This window comes from Stegodyphus dumicola, chromosome 11 (assembly GCF_044657685.1).
Source record: "Stegodyphus dumicola isolate Sdum_Otavi_A_Nest chromosome 11, ASM4465768v1".
NCBI lineage: Eukaryota > Metazoa > Arthropoda > Arachnida > Araneae > Eresidae > Stegodyphus > Stegodyphus dumicola.
Genome location: NC_140778.1, coordinates 136254657 through 136273802, shown reverse-complemented (window position 1 = coordinate 136273802; position 19146 = coordinate 136254657). Strand labels below are relative to the sequence as shown.

General features: G+C 31.9%; 1 protein-coding gene across 4 annotated transcripts in view; it reads right to left on the bottom strand.

Moving 5' to 3' along the window:
- Positions 1-19146, bottom strand: part of LOC118183815 (NBAS subunit of NRZ tethering complex-like) — a 255307-nt gene that overhangs the window by 26811 nt on the left and 209350 nt on the right. For all 4 annotated transcript variants that reach the window (XM_085827241.1, XM_085827243.1, XM_085827242.1 and 1 more), the window contains 3 exons: positions 12096-12185; positions 8764-8872; positions 2721-2807 (listed from right to left, as the gene is read on the bottom strand). In XM_085827241.1, the coding sequence (XP_085683367.1) occupies positions 2721-2807; positions 8764-8872; positions 12096-12185 (286 nt within the window). The remainder of the gene's footprint in view (positions 1-2720; positions 2808-8763; positions 8873-12095; positions 12186-19146) is intronic.

Here is a 19146-nt window from a genome sequence, read left to right as displayed (position 1 = left end):
AAGAAATTAAAAGTTGTTATTCAGCCACTGTACTTATTCGGCCAGCGGGTATCCACAGTTCCACTTGACAAGGCCAAATATCTAGGAGTTTATCTAAATCAAAGGCTAACGTGGAACACCCATATCAACTATGTAGCTAACAAAACTAAAAGTGTTGCACAGCAGCTGAATCTTATACTTGGTAGGTGTTCTAAATTGGACTTACGCAGGAAGCGACAAATTTATCTTTCCATTTTGCGACCTATCATGTGTTATGCCAGTTTGGGATATGGCAAAGAGCAATGAACTGCACAAATTACAAGTTGTACAAAATAAAATCTTGCACACCATTACAAACGCACATTTCTATATTAGGAACAAACTACTGCATGATGATTTGAAGGTAGAATTCATTGATGAGTACCTCCATAGATTAAACAGTAAATTTTATGATAAGGGTTTAAAATGCACCGTGGGCAATTTTAATGCTTCTTTAAACTACATATGCATCCCAGAAGATGTCACACTAAGGCCTTTTACAGCTCACAGAATGCAAGACCATAATTTCGTTACTTAAGCATACACTTTACTACATTTCTCATTGTAAATATCATTAATTTACACTTTATTTGTTTATTTGTTCATTTTTCTGCAACTTGATATCGTTACATTTGCACATGTATGTTTTGGTTACGAATATTTCTCATCACCTCTTTAATAAGTGGTAGTTATGTAATGATTATCTTAGCTTGACTTTCTGCTTTGCGGCCAACGGGCCCTCTTTCCTACCTTGATCTGTTTCCCGGCTGGGATTTAGTTGATAGTTTACACTGTGATGTTCACTAGGGATTAAAAGAACAGAGCTTATAAAAGCCGCAAGGCTACATAAGCATATGCAATTCGCATTTAAGCATCACTAATAGGAGTAAAGTTAACAGTTTGGCAAATTAACAGTTGTATGATATTGTGGATATATATCCAATTAGCAAAGTTCTATGTTCATCCCAAGAGAGTATTGCCCAAAATCTTCCGTATCAAACTGCCAAATTTCACCAAAACTTTACAGGAGCATTTCTGCTGAAATTCCCTTTCCTGTCCGAGTTATTTAGTTGCTGGATTCAGAACTGAAACATCTACAATTCTACACAAATATGCACTCATATACAGAATTATATGGCCACTAATTCAATTACAGAAAAATGCACACTGAAATTATTACCCTAAGTGCAAAAAATAAACAAATAAATAAATAAACCTATACAGTCCAAAGTCTTTAATCCAGACGTCCATAATCCAGAATGATCTATAATCCGGACCTCAAAGCTACAAACTTTCTGCACATGCGTAAATGCATTTACGCATTATGCGTTTACGCATGCGTGTTTAACGTATAACGGACGGTATAAGCTAAGCTAAAATTATCTAATTATCTATTTCAGTTAATGTTGCAGATTGCGTTGTTCTTTAATCATCTAATTGGATCCGGCTTATTACTTTTTTGCAGACTGTTAGAGCAATTTTATAAAAGTAAGCTTGAACTTTCGATTAAGTCAAAAAGAATTTCCGATTCTGGAGCTGCCAAAGGATCTACAAAGTGAAAGCATGTTTCGATGTCCATCAAACAAAAAGTGGAATTGCTGCAAAAAATGGATAAAGGCATATCCTTTGTTTCTCTAACCATTCCGAAATCTGTTTATCAATTTCACGCTGCTCTGTGTTGATGGGGGGGACGTCATGGCGGGCAATGAACTGGAAGTTGATCTGTCAGCACTATCCTTATCTTCAGGGCAGATGTTTTTATTTTATTCAGCTTATAATTCCTTACTAAATATAGTATTTCATCTCAATGTACTCCGTGTGTGTATTTAATTATGGCAAAGCACACGAGGGCTATCTGCCTAAGGGGAGGGATGCCTTCGTGGAGGACTTTCTAAGGGAAACTGGCTCGTATACACGTTACACATGGGGAAAACCACGAAAACGCCCATGCAGCCAGCCCGTTCGCGGGATTCGAACCTCGGACCGAACTACCAGTGTTCAGCGCCTTTACCGCTCGGCCGCTGGTGGGCCTCGATCTACTCTGTCTTTGATATGATTTAAATCAAATTCATCATCATTATAAATATCACGAATACACATCAAATAGTTTTCTGGTTGCAATTTTCTAATTTTGACTATGCGTAATGTATGCTTTACGCATGTGCGCGTTGAAAGAAATGTTTAATAAAGTAAACAAGTAAATATTAAGCTTTTTTTTTTGTAAATTTTGATGCGCTTTAAATTATAATTGCTCTTTATTTCATAAATTACGATTTCATATTTTTAATTTTATAATTTCTGCATGCCATCTTACCAGATTTAAACTGATGATTTATAATCCGAAAAAATCGATAATCCAGAATCGCCCGAGAAGTCCGAATTAAAGACTTTTGACTGTATATAATATTACAACAATGTAATCAGATGGATTTAAATATTTACAGAAATTTACGACAATGTATTCTGGATTACATACAATTAAATTACATATCTTTGCAAATAAAATCATCATCTTCTAAGCAAACTAACCATTTTTGAGAAAAAGTCCAATTAACTTGAAAAACTGGTTAATTCTTCCCTCACTAGATTAAGAATGTTATATTTTTTAAGTATACCAGCTTAAAATGCATATACACTCCCTAGTTCTATGGTTATAGACTTTTTTTAACTGTTTCACAGAATGCTAAGAAGTGTAAGCTTACTTCAAGATTAGGCCATAAGGAAGTAACCACTGCCTGTGTTCGATATAGAAGTAATAAATCACCATATTCAGGTGAAAGACAATCAGTCTAAAAGAAAAAGCAAGAATTAAAAGCAATTCTAATTAAAAAATAATACACCAAAGCAAATTTATTAAAGGAATTTTCTATTTAAAACAAATAAATATATAAAACTGATCTATATTCAGTAGGAAGACTGTGCATATACTTTTTTTAATTTGTGTCTAATCTGAGAGCTCACAGTTTTTTCTTGTCTGCTAGAAACTGCCACTGCATGTACAGCTAGCTAATGCTTTAAAATCACTTGGATTGTCTAAAAATTATTTGAAAAATAATTTAATTGCATTTTTATTCCAATGATACTAGTGTCTTGAATTGAAGACACTAGTATCAAGAAATCTTGAAATTGCAATCAAACTTATAAACTACGTAGGATATTCAAAAAGTAACTTAACGTTTTAGAATTTACAAAAAAAAAAAAAAAAAAAAAAAAAAAGAGAGAAAGTAAAATTTTTTTATTCCTTACATTTGAAAGGCACATTATTCATCTATTTCTCTACATAATCTCTGTATAAATTACGACAATTATCATAATGGTACATGAGATTGTTAATTGCATCATCATAGAAAGTTGCCGCCTGAGACTTCAACCAGGCACGAACCACCTGCATGCAGTTCCTCGTCATTTTCGAAGCGTTGTGTTGCATGCCAGGCACACACAAGTGATGAACTTTACCCAAGTCTCGTCTCCTGTTACGACGTGATAGAGAAATGTTAAAGTTGCTGCCATGTGCTGCTTTTTGTGATCTTCTGACAAGAGTTTTGGTACCCATCTGGCACAAAACTTGTGATAGCCTAGACCCAACATCACAATACCAAACAACAAAGTTCGTGAAATTTGAGGAAAAAGTCCAAAATTGTGAAGTGGTGGATTTCATTAATCTTTTCACTAATTTTCTCTACGAGTTCAGCATTAACAATGCTCAGCCGGCTACTTCGCACTACCTCATGAAAATTTTTGTGGCCACTTTTAACACCTTAACTGCCGCTGGTGTATATATATGCCTTGCTCAGCTGATGCAGTAACTGCCCCGGGTATATATATATACGCCCTTCCAAACTACTATCATTTGCTTTGCACTGCTACCCGTAAAATTATTCACAAAGCTTTGGAATGCAACACCACAATGACCTTGACAAAGTATGTGAAGGAGGCTACTATTTCAGAGAAGTATGGGGAGAAATTGGAGAGAGGGGTGTGTCTAAAGCAGTGAAAATAATGACTGGGCGGTAATGGCTGGTGTTGTTCGAGTAAAATGTAATTGTTTTAATTCTGTGCCCTCCGTTTTCGTTTACTTCTTGTAGTAGGTTCCAGGAATAAAAAAAGATATAACAGATGTTGCAAACCCATTTATCTGTTTTGAATTATTTTTTTTATGAACTACTCGTGCTTCATATTGTTACTGAAACTAACCGTTTTGTAGACGAGTATATAAACCAACACCTTGCAAACGAAAAATCAAGAACAAAATCGTGACATTCAACCAGTTCAGAAGAAATATATGTTTTTTTAGGCATACTGATTTCACAAGGTATAACACTGAAACCTGATATTACACTTTACTAGTCTAAAAATAAATTAATTGAAACTCCAATATAAGGATCATTTTTTATTATAAAAACATAAATTTTATTATACTTACATATTTTTATTAGATTTTTACTCAAAAAATTTTGTGCATTCATTTTTTTTTTTATTCTTTATTTTGTGGAAGTAAACAGTTTTTAGAAAGTAAAACTTGCACTTATTTTCACCCTAATACATCGCATAACTAGCGCCTGTGTGAAAAACCGTGGCACTGGGAAATGAATCTTGTATGTTTTATGCGGCAGTTAAGGGGTTAAACATGATGCACCATTCTCTCACTCCAGCTTCACTCATTATATAGTTTTCATACACCGTACAAAGTTCCCAATAAATTTCAATTGGTCAGTTTTTTTTTGCAAACTAATTTTGTAATGTTTCGTGTGTTACCTTTATTTATTAAATATCATGTTCTTCACACTTAAAATTAAATTCAACAGCAATATCACAAAATAATTTAAAAAGGAGGTACTCCTCTTATATCAAGTTGCCAAATGTGGCGATATGTGTTCTGCGCTGGTTGTTGGGGCGATTGCATGTTCTGCGATGGTTATGGAGGAGATGTTGGTTTCCATGGCAATCCTTTTTACATTGAAACTTGGATTTTGCTGTAGTGGTTTTAGTTGCCGGTTAGTTTGTGAGGTAGCTGGTTTGAAATGGTTTATGATGCAATGAAAGATGTGTTGAGAAAATTTTAGTTGCATGCTTGGTACAATTATTTTTTTGGGTAGCTGGAAATTCTACAAGGATTTAGGAGAAGATTTTGTAATTTATTTTGTTGATTAGTGCGCAATGCCTGGATTGTGCAATTCGTAGATTTTTTTTAAGCAGAATGGTGTGTACAAGGTATTATTTGAAATTTATTGTTGTTTATTTATTTAAGCGAGGTGTGCATAGCTCTAGATTCCTTCGCTGGCTAGATTGTGCAATTTGTAGATTTTTTTTAAGTTAAAACATATCACTGTGTATATGCATTCTTGTCAAATATTTTTGGTTAGAAACTTTACGTGTCTGTTATCTAAATTTTTTGTTTTTGTTTCGGATTTTTAGCCTAAAAAATTGTGTGTTCAAAATGTTGCTTTGCATGTGCGAAAAACAGCGTTTTTGGAGACATTTTAGGCTTAAAGTTTGAAATGTAGACAAAAAATTTAGATAGTAATATGGCACCGTGGATTTTCTCTCCAAACATATTTGGCGAGAAATTTGGCAACTTGAGGGCACATATAAGAGTAGTTCCACACTTTTATTATATTTGTAGTTTTTTTGTTTACACTTTTATTATATTTGTTTGTTTGTTTCTTTGTTTACACTTTTATTATATTTGTTTGTTTGTTTCTTTGTTTACACTTTTATTATATTTGTTTGTTTGTTTCTTTGTTTACACTTTTATTATATTTGTTTGTTTCTTTGTTTACACTTTTAATATATTTGATTGTTTCTTTGTTTACAATTTTATTTAACAGTTACTGTTATGAGAAAAAGATTTTGAAATTTTTCAATGGCAACACCTACTCTTTTCCTGTGCAAACTGATCAGTGTGGGTTTTGCACCTGAGAATACTGTATTTTTGGAGAGATACGGTAGAGTCTTAAAGTTCGAAATGTAGACAAAAAATTTAGATAGTAATATGGCAACGGGGAGTTTCTTGCCAAATTCTCGCCAAACATATTTGGTGAGAAATTTGGCAACTTGAGGGCACATATAAGAGTAGTTCCACACTTTTATTATATTTGTAGTTTCTTTGTTTACACTTTTATTATATTTGTTTGTTTGTTTCTTTGTTTACACTTTTATTATATTTGTTTGTTTCTTTGTTTACACTTTTAATATATTTGATTGTTTCTTTGTTTACAATTTTATTTAACAGTTACTGTTATGAGAAAAAGATTTTGAAATTTTTCAATGGCAACACCTACTCTTTTCCTGTGCAAACTCATCAGCGTGGGTTTTGCACCTGAGAATACTGTATTTTTGGAGAGATACGGTAGAGTCTTAAAGTTCGAAATGTAGACAAAAAATTTAGATAGTAATATGGCAACGGGGAGTTTCTTGCCAAATATTTTTGGCAAGAAATTTGTCACCAAGCGAGGGCGTACATACGAGTAGTTCCAAAAAGAACGTATCTTTAGAATTTCCAATGCACAGTCTTGCACACTGGAAATATTTTTTTTTTTTGGTACAGCTTTGGCATTGCTTGCTTTGAGTTTGTTAATCAAAATTCATTAAAGTTTTACAAAACATGAAATAGATTCCAAATTCAGGTTCCAAATGGCCATATTCGAGTGGAGGACTATGTTATTTCAAATTTGATGTCTCTAGATACCATTGTTTTTTCACAGTGTGAGAAACATACATACATTTATTCAGATTCTTTGCTATTTAATTTCTTTAAATATAATGCAGGGCTCTGATATGTGGCAATAATTTGAAAAGTGAAATGCCGTTTATAGTGAACCAATGCAAAACACCAATACAAAATTAATAGCCCTTCTGGGCAAATTGCTCCTTTGGGCTAATAATAATAGTTTATGATTAGGTGCTGGTCAGTAGCAGGTGATACCAATAGAATTGGAACAGCAAATCAGTTATTCTTAATAAAAATAGCACTAAATGATCTATGAATTTTGCCCTATGAATATTATTTACAAAATCCATTTTTAAAAATTTCTCGTCATTAACACACTTAACATTTCTCGACATGGTTTCCTGAAATCTGCAATCCCAAAGAATAATGTCAACCTAAAAGGTTTTTAAACATTCTCTTATGGACATCTCTCAGCCGACATTGGAGCAAATCCATTTTGATGGAGGTGTGGCTACCAGTTTTGCCACAACTTTTTACTTAGTCATTTGGCAACACAATAGGGGCAATGTGTTTATGTTGATTTCATGGGTAAGGTAACTAACTCATTTACACGTTTTTGATTATTTTATCTCTATCTGTTTTTGTCTCATCATTTAGTAAGTACAAAATAAAATGCATCTCTTGCATCTGAGAGAGCTTTTCCAATCCTGGGGACATATGGCCCACAGAAACTTTCAGTATCCACTCTTTAACATCTGCTAAACGCTAAAATTAATACAGACTTTCTTGTGAATTTTATGATGTAATTAAAACAAATCATTTCTGGAAAAAGTCATGTCTAGTGAAAAATACATCTGAATAAACAAAGCTTAATGTTTCAGTAAACTATTAAGACTTTTACGTAATTCCAAAAATATATGTCCTGGATCGGACCCCCAAAAATATCGTAAGCCTAGTTATATGATATTTAGCAGATGTAAAATTAGCAATAAACTTTGACAGGATGTTTTGGCTTGAGATAAGTGTTGAACAATAAGGTGATTTATGAGGCCAAATTACTGATCATACAGATTTATACTGATAAACAATTGTATTTCTTCAACATGGGGGTATTTTATTTAATACCAAAGTGAAATCGAAAATCAAGACTCTCCACGCATTCTGTTATGAAAATATGTCTACCGTTGCTGAATGAAACATTTAGCATATGATACTTTTGGAATCTAATTCCTTCTTGTTTTTCACAAAAATTTCTAAAAAGAAATTATTGGTGGTCAAGAGTTCCACATCATTCTGGATACTGGACATCTCAATTTCAGACTGTGTATTGTATAACAATAGTTAGTAAAAACTAATGAGATACTTCTTAATTACTTTTCATTTTATTTTACCAGTAACAAGCTGTTAAACCAGAAGGAATTTTAGACACTCAATGGAATTAATAGCACTTACTATTTTTTGATAGGATAATTTCACAAACACAAATACTTGTTACATAACTCTTGCTTGCATTCATGGCTGTATGGGGTATAAGTCTCTATAGTGTTTACATTTACAGGTTATGTGTGGCACAGCTTTGGTTGCATACAGCACATTGTTCAATTATACAGCATCTGCATGTGTTTGAGTCATGTTTTTGAAAATTCAGGAGTTAATCATAAATTGGAGAATGGAATATTTAAATTTGCATGTAACAATAAATGAACTATCAATTTAAGGAAAGGTTTTTGGTAAGTTTATATTCATCAACACCAAAAATCTGACTTTCCTGTAATAAAAATTGATCTAAGATTTCTAAGAAATTCAGAAGTCATACACAAACTGAAAAGTAAAATATTTAAATTTCTACATAACTGAAAATAAAATACGAATTTAAGAAAAAGTTTCTGATCTTAATAATGAGCATCATTATGCAGACCATCAAGAAAAGTTTTGATCACTACAATTTTTGAGAAAGGAGATACTATTAGCAGAATCCTAAGAATTAATCCAACAACAAAAGTGATATATCCTAATTAATAGCATCACTGAAGATCAGCAGTGAATGATTATTTCTGTGATTTTATGTAACTTACTTTTTCTAATAGCTGAAGAATGCTCAATCTAGTAGACACTGAAATGTTTGCATCTTGGCAAAATTCGTTAAGTATCTCAACTGCCAAATCTTCAATCATCAATTCTTCTCTGAAGGAAGAGATGCATATATTATTAATGGTGCAGTTAATAGATGGAAATATTTTTATTAAACAACTACAGAGGGTGCTTACACACTTTTGTAATGATTTTGATTTCCACCATGAAATTAAATATTAATTTTAATATACAAATGTGACTGGCATCAAATTGGAATAAGGTTTAATTATCGCCTGCAGCATTAAAATATTCATTTCATTAAAATGTCGCTGAAAATTAAACAATGGATAGAAAGCTATACTTTTGCCCTGTCTGAAGAGAAATACTCTTATTATATTAATAAAAAAGATGTGAAAAGCATGATTTTAATATTTCTACATGTAAAATATGGACATAATTAATACAAAAGGAAAGAAATTTCAAAGTTTACATTTGACTGGGAAAGAGGCAAAAAATGCATACCCAACAAACAGCTATTATTAAATCTTCGCTTCTCATGTTTTAAAGGAAAATTCAGCCACTCCAAAGAGCTACTGCAAAATCTTTAAATATTTCTGTTGGAAGTGTGAACAAAATTATAAAATCTGATTTAAAACTAATTAAAAAAACATGATGTTCATCGCCTAATGCTGAAACATGTTTCTCAGCATAATACTATGTGCAGATTGCTGTATGAAACTTATCTGGCAGGTGAAAAATACACATATATAGTTACAATTGATGAGGTTTGGATATACTTATCTGACTGCAATATAAAAAGATTGATTTACTACTGGGAAAAGAGGAGAAAAAGAGTTTTCAGAGTTTTCTCTGAATCAACATTCTTAATATGTTGATTCAGAGAAAACAAGGAACATTTTTCTAAAGGTTTTATGGTTATTGCAGTCTCTCATAATGGAAAACTTCATTCAGAGTGGAATAAAGTTAACCTTGATGTTTTAAGAATAAGACTTTCATCTTGGAAATCAAGATGAGATATGATAGTTCAACAAAGGGGCTATCAGAATGAACTTACTAGAAGATTAAATTCTAAGGTTTGTTTATATATAAATTTTTGCAAAATCGTTACAAAAATATGTGGACATCCTCTGTTTTTCCATGTAGTACACAAGAAACACATATAAGGATAAAGGAATATAAAATATAAATCTAGTTTGACCTCAACAAAAAGTAGAGGTAGTGAGAGGAATGTAAATTGTTCTCTTTAAATGCTTCATATTTGAAATTGTCTAAAACATGTCCTACGATAAAATTTATAGCCCTGTGAGAGAAATTATTATTGATCCTCAAAATAATATTTTGTACAAATTTACATTCTGAAAATGTCACTTTGGGATAAAATAGTCCAAAAAAGTGGGGCTACAGATATGATGGAGCATAGCTGAAGTGCTAAATGTTTTCTGCTGGCAGAAAAAATACAGTAATTATCTATTTTTATCAACTATTAGTTTGTAATAAGAACATGAATGGAAACTCCCATTAATGCAATTACTCCAACATTTTTCTAGCATGAAAAGTTCATGTAAACAAAGGATGTCTTAGATATCAAAACAGACATTCAGAATTTTTCTAGTTAACTAGGAACCAGATGTAACATTTAGATATGAAAGTCAAAATTTGGACAGGGGAAAAAAAAAAAAAAAGAAAAGAAAAGAAAAAGGTTACTGAGCTTAAGCCAAGACTATAACAAGTTTTTGCAACTGAAATTTCTGGGGGGATACTAGAATTCCAAATGATTTACCAGTAGATTGATCACAAAAGTGATACTAAAGGTTACATAATTCAAAAATATAATTTTTTATATTTAATCATAATACACATTAATCAGCTTTCTCAATATGAATATTCAACTTAGAATTTTCTAGCAATTCTTAAACATCTCCTTCTCCTAGAGGCGAGTTTGGTCGAATGTCACGGCCTTCTATTTGATTATTAACATCATTATATCCTCTTCATTTCAGTTCCCAATTCTTTTCAATAAAAATGATAATTTTTAATCTAAGACTAGAAGATTTTATCATCCAGACATCCTTTACTATATAAAAGAAATGGACAAATGTAAAAACGAGAGTGCAGCCGAGGGGATAAAATTCTTACAATTGTTCAAGAATGGTTACTGTAACTGAGAACCAAGGTAAAATTCAGCATGCAATGGTAAAGTGCCGAATGAAATGTATCTCTTAACATGCTCACTGCTATCTATAAAAATATTTATAGTTGGCAAACTGAGTTTATTTTCCAGCTACAAGAACAAGGTAATAGTAATTAGGTGTAACAGAACAAGTAATTAGGTGTTCGGTATAGAAGAAGGGGTTAAATAATTTACTTGGCATACTGAAATGCATCATTCATTTCTTGAAATTTAAACACAATAACTAAATGTTTAGGATGCAAAAATATATTTATTCATGAGAAATTTTGAAGACCACAACAAATAAAAGATATTTTTATTACACTATGTTGGAATTGGATTATGCTGAGCTATAAGTGTCTCATGTGAATTTATTTACTGCTAAAAGGGATCTGTTACACCTATATTTAAATAATATAACAACAGAAAGTAATTTAAAAATCTAAAAGTACATACAGGATTTTTGTGTGTGTAAACAGATCCACCACATCAGCTTTGGCAGTGAATGTGTTAAGTTTGGATTGGTTTATTTGATTATGACAAAGCATGTGAGGGTTATTTGCTGATAAGGTAGAAATGGCTTTGTGGAGGATTTTCTAAAGGAAACTGGCTCGTATCCAAGTTGCACACATGGAAAACCAGAAAAACACTCATGCAGCCAGCCCGTTTGCTGGAATTTGAGCCCAGGCAAAACTTCAGTGTTCAATGACTTTACTGTTCAGCCACCAGACGGCACTTAAAACTGAAAGAATTGAGAAACTGCTAATGACAAAAACGCTTGTTAATTCTATAATGCTTTGACCTATATTATTTGAATGAAAGCACACAGTAATTGTTCAGCTCATCTGTAGCTCTATCTGCAAGACAGGTGACAAATTAATTGCATGCTTGGCGATAAATATAGCTGGATTTATAGAACAATTATAATTTTGAATTATGGCTTTCAATTTTGGTTGAATTCTTGCAACAAAATCTTATCTCATGGCTTATATTTGGAAATATACAGTATTCTGATTTTCTATTCAATAAATACATAATATTATCAATTTTGATTCTTTAATAATATACTGAAAATATTCAATTTTATCATTTTTATGTGTCATAAAAGTCCACACTAAATACATCAATGCTATAACAACTTACTTTTCTTTAGATATGTCTTCCAAAATTGCTTCTAAAATATGAACTGGTGTTATAGTTTTAAAACACGAATATACCATGTTTTGAGGTTGCCTAAAAATAAATGAATAACAATTAAGTGAAGTCAAAAATGCAATCTTTTTTATGATTTATGCGTGCAAGTACTTTTGCTGTCAAATAATAAAAGGAATTCTAAAATACAGTTTTCCTTTAATTTTTTAACGCAGTATTTTTTAAAATTTAAATACACTTGTTTTTACATCTTTTATAGCTCAAAATGGGATGGACCTTAGAATTGATGGTATTTTAGAAATGCAGATTAAAAAAAATATTCTGATATAATACAAATTTTCCAAATTGCTAATTTAATTGTATAATTCTGAAAATCTAAATTGCATTATTTTAATTGTACAAACAAATTCATAATTTCATGAATTCCATTTAAATTGACAGTGAATTTAATTCTGAAAATTCAAATTATCAATTTAAGCAGAAATTATATTGAAACCAAAAACTTTCCCAAATTACTATCTTAAATATGAATACAATTATTGTTAATAAATCAACAATAATTGCATCCATATTAAGTTTGATTACAACAAAAAAAATAAAGAAAGAAAAAATTTAATGTTCATTTTCCACATTAAAAATGCATTAGGAAACAGAAGCTCAAATTGCTTATACAGTAAGACCTTGCCTAACACTGGTGCATTTAGGGCTATTTCGGTTTAACGCATTTTTATTGGAATAGTGAGATTCTCTGAAAATTGCATGCAGCACTGGGCTTCCCTGAAATGGAAAGTAATATATCTGCATTACTTTTTCTCTACAGTGTTATACAAATGTATTTTCATTATTTCAGACATTTGTTGTTGTTATTGTAAGTAAAAATTTTTGTAACACAATGACTGATATAGTAATAAATATTATAATTTTTTAATTTTTAATATGGATGATAATAAGAGACACGAAAATAAAGTGACAAGAAAAAGCATTTTGTTAGAAATTAAAATAAAAGTGCTTAGAAGATTAGAGATAGTGGTGAACATGTCAAATTGGTATTCCATTAAACTCATCAACTTCAGCAATAAGGACAATTTTCAAGAATAACAAAAAAAAAAAAAAAAAAAAAAAAAATCATCAACAACTACAACTACAAAAACTTCTGCAACTAAAATAACCTGTTCTAGAAATAATACAAAAGAGGAGATAGAAAAATGGCTTATATAAAATTTCTGTAGAGATTGACAACAAAATTGAATGCAAGATGCCATTAAGCCAAGCTTAATGGAAAAAGTGAGAATTTTTAATCACATTCAGATTGAAACAGGTGACACAACTGAAACTTTCGTTGCAAGTCGGGGAAGTTTAAATAGATTTAAACATCAAAATAATCTTCATAACATACAGATTAAAGGAAAAGTAGCAAGTGGAGATGAAAAAGGCGGCTAAATTTCCAGCAATATTAAGGACAATACTTGAATGAAGAAACTATTCTCCAGAATAAATTTTTAATGTTGATGAATTGCACCTATTTTGGAAAAGAATGTTAAAACATACATTTCTATCCCATGAAGGAAAATATGCACCAGGATTTACAGCTGCAATCTTTTTAACCTCGCTTAACATAAGGATGCACAACCTTTTTAGCAGAAAGGCCACAAAAGAAACAACTTGGTTGCCAAGGGCCAATAGCATATGTGGGGAAAAAATGCGGGGGGGGGGTGCCAATACAATAAATCGCTTTATTTGCAATTCAGACATGTACCACATCAAATTTAAATTGCTTTGGAGACCATTATATATGTATGTAAGCAAAGAGGTGTAAGCAAACACCCATTTCATCTTGAAAAAAATTACAGTTTATGCTTGTGCACAATAATTTAATACTTGTATACAAATATTTTAATAAAAATGTGTACAAGTTGGCCATAGTTAAATACATTAGTGTGATGGTTGAGACTGAATTTTATCAACATTTTTTGATATTAAGATACAATAACATGCTGAACAAGTATTAATTTAGAAGTCAAATGACAAAAATCAGCATTATATTTTGAAATTTTCACAGGACTAGTTTCGATGGTTTTATTGAACCATCATCCTCATCTGCAAAAGTGCAAAGAAAAATGTTTGTTCACATATATAAGTACTACCAAACATGGTAGCACATCTGTTTGCATTACTTTTTAAATGCAGAAATTCAGCAGGTAGAGTTCTATAAAAGTCCAGAATATCTAAATCACGGAATCTGGCTTTGCATAAGTTTGAAAATCGATAGTTCTATTTGAACATCTTTTGAAACTTCTTCCACTACAACAGAAAATGGATTTTGGACAGTTTAACTTTAACCTTATACAACTCAAAGTCTGCATATCGCTTTTCAAAAAAAATAAACAGCCTCTTTATTTGATCTGAATAATTCAGTTATTTATCAGGAAAATTTTGACAGCCAAGCTGCTTTGAGAACAGCTGGAGTTTTAGTTGGAAAGCAGATACTGCATTGGTCAGGTGATTGATGAATTGGTTTTTTCCCATCAATTTTTTGTTTAGGTCATTCAGATGGGCTGTCACATCAGCTAAAAATGCTAAGTCACACTCAAAAGATGGTTCCTTTAACATCCTAGTTTGCTTCCCATTTTCTTCAAGGAATGGTATTATTTCATCAATCAAATCAGCAAACCTTTCCAAAGTCTCTCCATGGCTCAGCCATTGTACTTCAGAGTAATATACGAGATTACTGTGTGGTGCATCTGTGTATTCTAGGATTTTCTTAAATTACCTGTGGTTTAAACCATGCGAGTGAATGAAATTTTATTAAGCAGTCAAATCCTAGTTCCTTCGCACATAGCACACATCTGGAAAAAGTTCCAGTTGTTTGCCCCTTCATTGAACTCATTCCAACAAGTTGTTCAGTTACTTCAAAATTTTCAGAAATTCCTGTGACAAACAAAAGAAGCTGAGATGTTGAAGTAATATCTGTCGACTCATCAGCTGCTAGAGAAAAGTACTTAAATTTTGTGGCAGTGTTCTGTAATTGTTCAGTAATATAACCAGATAAATTTTCAATTCTTCTTTGAGCTGTCATTCTGCTGAGACTTATACAGTCAACAGTCTTTAATCCAGACTCGTCGGGCGATTCCGGATTATCGATTTTTTCGGATTATAAATCATCAGTTTAAATCTGGTAAGATGGCGTGCAGAAATTATAAAATTAAAAATATGAAACCATAATTTATGAAATAAAGAGCAATTATGATCTAAAGAGTATCAAAATTTACAAAAAAAAGCTTAATATTTATTTGTTTACTTTATTAAACATTTCTTTCAACGTGCGCATGCGTAAAGCATACATTACGCACAGTCAAAATTAGAAAATTGCAACCAGAAAACTATTTGATGTGTACTCGTCATATTTATAATGATGAGGAATTTGATTTAAATCATATCAAAGACGGAATACATCGAGATGAAATACTACATTTAGTAAGGAATTATAAGCTGAATAAAATAAAAACATCTGCCCTGAAGATAAGGATAGTGCTGACAGATCAACTTCCAGTTCATTGCGCGCAGCGACGTCCCCCCCCCCACCCGCAGAGCAGCGTGAAATTGAAAACAGATTTCGGAATGGTTAGAGAAACAAAGGATATGCCTTTATCCATTTTTTGCAGCAATTCCACTTTTTGTTTGATGGACATCGAAATTTCGCTTTGTAGATCCTTTGGCAGCTCCAGTATCGGAAATTCTATTTGACATAATCGAAAGTTCAAGCTTGTTGGCTTTGTTTTCCACATGCAAATTTTGATCGGAGGTAAGCTAACGTGGTTGCCGCTGATTGGCCGATGACATCAAGAACGGCGGGTTGGCCGAGTATTATATATATGTACGCCGGTATCGGAAAATGTTCTTGTTCTCTTGTGTTATTATGAATTAGCATAATGCTAGTTTGCTTTCAATCAAATAATTTTAAATGTAAAGGCTACAGTGTTAGCTCTTTTATTTTATTTACGGAATAAAGCATGAATTTTATTTAGATTAGTCTTAGCTTTATTTAAGGGAAGCAAAATATGCTTTGCCTTTATCACCACTGCCAACAAAGCTTACTTTTATAAAATTGCTCTAACAGTCTGCAAAAAATAATAAGCCGGATCCAATTCGAAGATTAAGGAACAACGCAATCTGCAACATTAACTGAAATAGATAATTTAAGCTTAGCTTATACCGTCCATTATACATTAAACGCGCATGCATTAGCTGAATGTATTATGTGCATGCGTTAAAGTATTACGTGCATGCGTGAATGCCTATGAGCATAATGCATTGACGCATGCGCAGAAAGTTTGTAGCTTTGAGGTCCGGATTATACATCATTCCGGCTTAACGACTTTTGACTGTATTTTTAAATTTCTGCATAACTTCGGAGCATATTGTCTTGGAAGCCAACAATATACATTCCTTTGCAAAACCGTCATCAGCAAATGGGCCACCACTTTTAGCAATTAAGGCTGCAATTCCCAAACTAACTTCAACACAGTTATCTAACAGTAAAGATGCCTTTGTAAATATATTCCTTTGAGCAGCGAGAGAACGACGAAGAGATTTGATTTTACGGTTTCGATACTTTCCCTCAAGCTTTGGAAATGTCGAGTGTTTCATAGTGTCACTTAATGTTATGCTCCTTGCAAACAATAATCGTAAAATTACATATCAAGCATGTAATTCTGTTATTTTCCTCCACAAAAAAGTATTTCAAAGTCCAGGCCTCCAAAAATTCCCTGTTATCATCCGCAAACTTTCTTTTCATTTTGAATCCATTCATCATGGCAACTTTCAAAACCATGAGGAACAAAAATTGCAAAAATTATACGTAGGTTCCACTTTCAAATTAATATTTAAACAAAAAGTGAAATATTCAAAACATGAAACTTCTTAATGGTCTTGAAAAGAAAAATAAACACACACGTGATAAAACAATATATAGTCATGAAGACAAAAGTACAACCAAGCAAACAAATGCACCGCTTCGGATTGCTTGATGCCAAGCAAATGAATGCACCGCTTCAGATCTGAACAAGTATTTTTCTCTTCCACTTTACTAGCGCACGCATGCAAACACACACGTGCTATGTCATACCACAGACTCTTTCTCAATCTTCTATAGGTGTTGGTCCACCAGGCTAGGAGCAATTCTTATATTCAGGCAGCGGATACGTGCTTTGGTTGATGCCGGGAACTTGGCTCACTGCCAAATCTCACTTCGAGGGGACAGAGTAAAATGAGTAACGAAGGGGGAGTGGTGAAATGTTTTTTGCTCACAACTCCTTCTAGAGACAACCAGTATGTTAAATCGTAACAAAAGTTTGAAATAGGTCTTGGCGGGCCACAAGTTGACCACTAGCAGCCACAGGTTGTGCATCCCTAGATTAACACTTCTTCTGGGTACTAACACCAATGGAGGCTTCAAATTAAACCACTTCTTGTTTATTATTCCAAAACCCCAACAGCAATGAAAGAAACATCAAAATCAACTTTCAGTAGATAAGAAACACAAAAGATATGTCATAAAAACTTGTAATTTAGGAGGTGTAATAAAAATTATAGATAACTATTAAAATTTTTCAGAATTGCTTCACTGAACATTTTTGATTGTCTGTTAAATGCTATTGTGAAATCAAAAAACTTGAACCAAAAGTGCTACTTTTAATGGATAATGCTTTAAGTCACCTAATGAATTTATCTTAGAAACATGCATTCCAGTCAAACTTGCCATCTAACACAAGTGCATTAATCAATCTATAGTTCAAGGTGTTATATGAAATTTTAAAGCTTAGACAAATATTTGAAAAAAAAAAAAAAAAAAAAAAAAAAAAAAAACAGATAGAGATGATAAACAATCAATAAAAGATTTTTGGAGGAACCATAATATCATGGATGCTATAAAAAAACTAAAATCTTTCTTGGAATGAGGGAATGGAAAAATGTTTGAAAGGTGTGTGGAAAAACATTTGACCAGATTTAAACAAGGACAATGACACTAGAGATTCTGTTGTTAATGACACTAGAGATTCTGTTGTTGAACGGAATAGTGGAATAAGTGAAACAAACAGGTTTAGATGAAGTAAATATGGAAGATCTTGAAGAAATTTTGCAAGAAACAGCAGCAAGTCTTTCCATTGATCAGCTCAAAGAATTAGCAAATCATGAACAACACAAAAAATAAAAAATATAAATTCTGAAGAAGAACAAAAAGAACTTTCAACAGCATTTCTAAAAACCTGTTCAGCTTCCATAATGGAAATTACAGATGCAGATTTTGATAAGACTTCAAAGACAAGACAGGGTGTCATGGATGCCTTGTCGCCTTATCGAAAACTTCTTAAAGAGAGCAAAAGAAAAATGTAAATGACACTAGATACCTTCTTGATAAAAAAACAGAAAATTAGAAATGTAGAAAAATCTGAATGATCTAAAATATAAATGGTGACTTAAATTTTTATTTATTTCTATATATTCATTTGTTATGTTTAAATATTTGTAAGAATTATGTATTTATTTATTTTGTATTATTATAAAAACATATTTAATGGACTTAAAAAACAAAATACTTTTACATTTTTTTAAAAATTTTATACCTTTTCTCCTCTAACTCTATTATTTACATGATGAGATGATCTCGTTTAACGCTATTTGGAATAATGCTCTACTTTGATGGAACATAACCCCCCCTCCCCCTGTTAAGCAGGCTTTACTGTATTGCATAATCAGATCTTTTATTATTTTGCCATATGAAAATATTTCTCTGCTTGTTCACTTATCAAGCATCATTGATTGAAAGCTAAAACCTACTTTGAGATAAATGAACTAAACTAAAAGATATTAAAATTCTTGAAAAGAACACTAATCCTATGTTAAAAAATATGAAACAAAACAAAGCCTCTTCACTGTAATTTAGTATTTTGTTCTGCCAAAAATTATCTAAAGCTTCTTGAATTGAACTGAATTTTCCTCGAAGCTTTCCACATTCATAAAAATTTACTTTTTATAGTTAAAA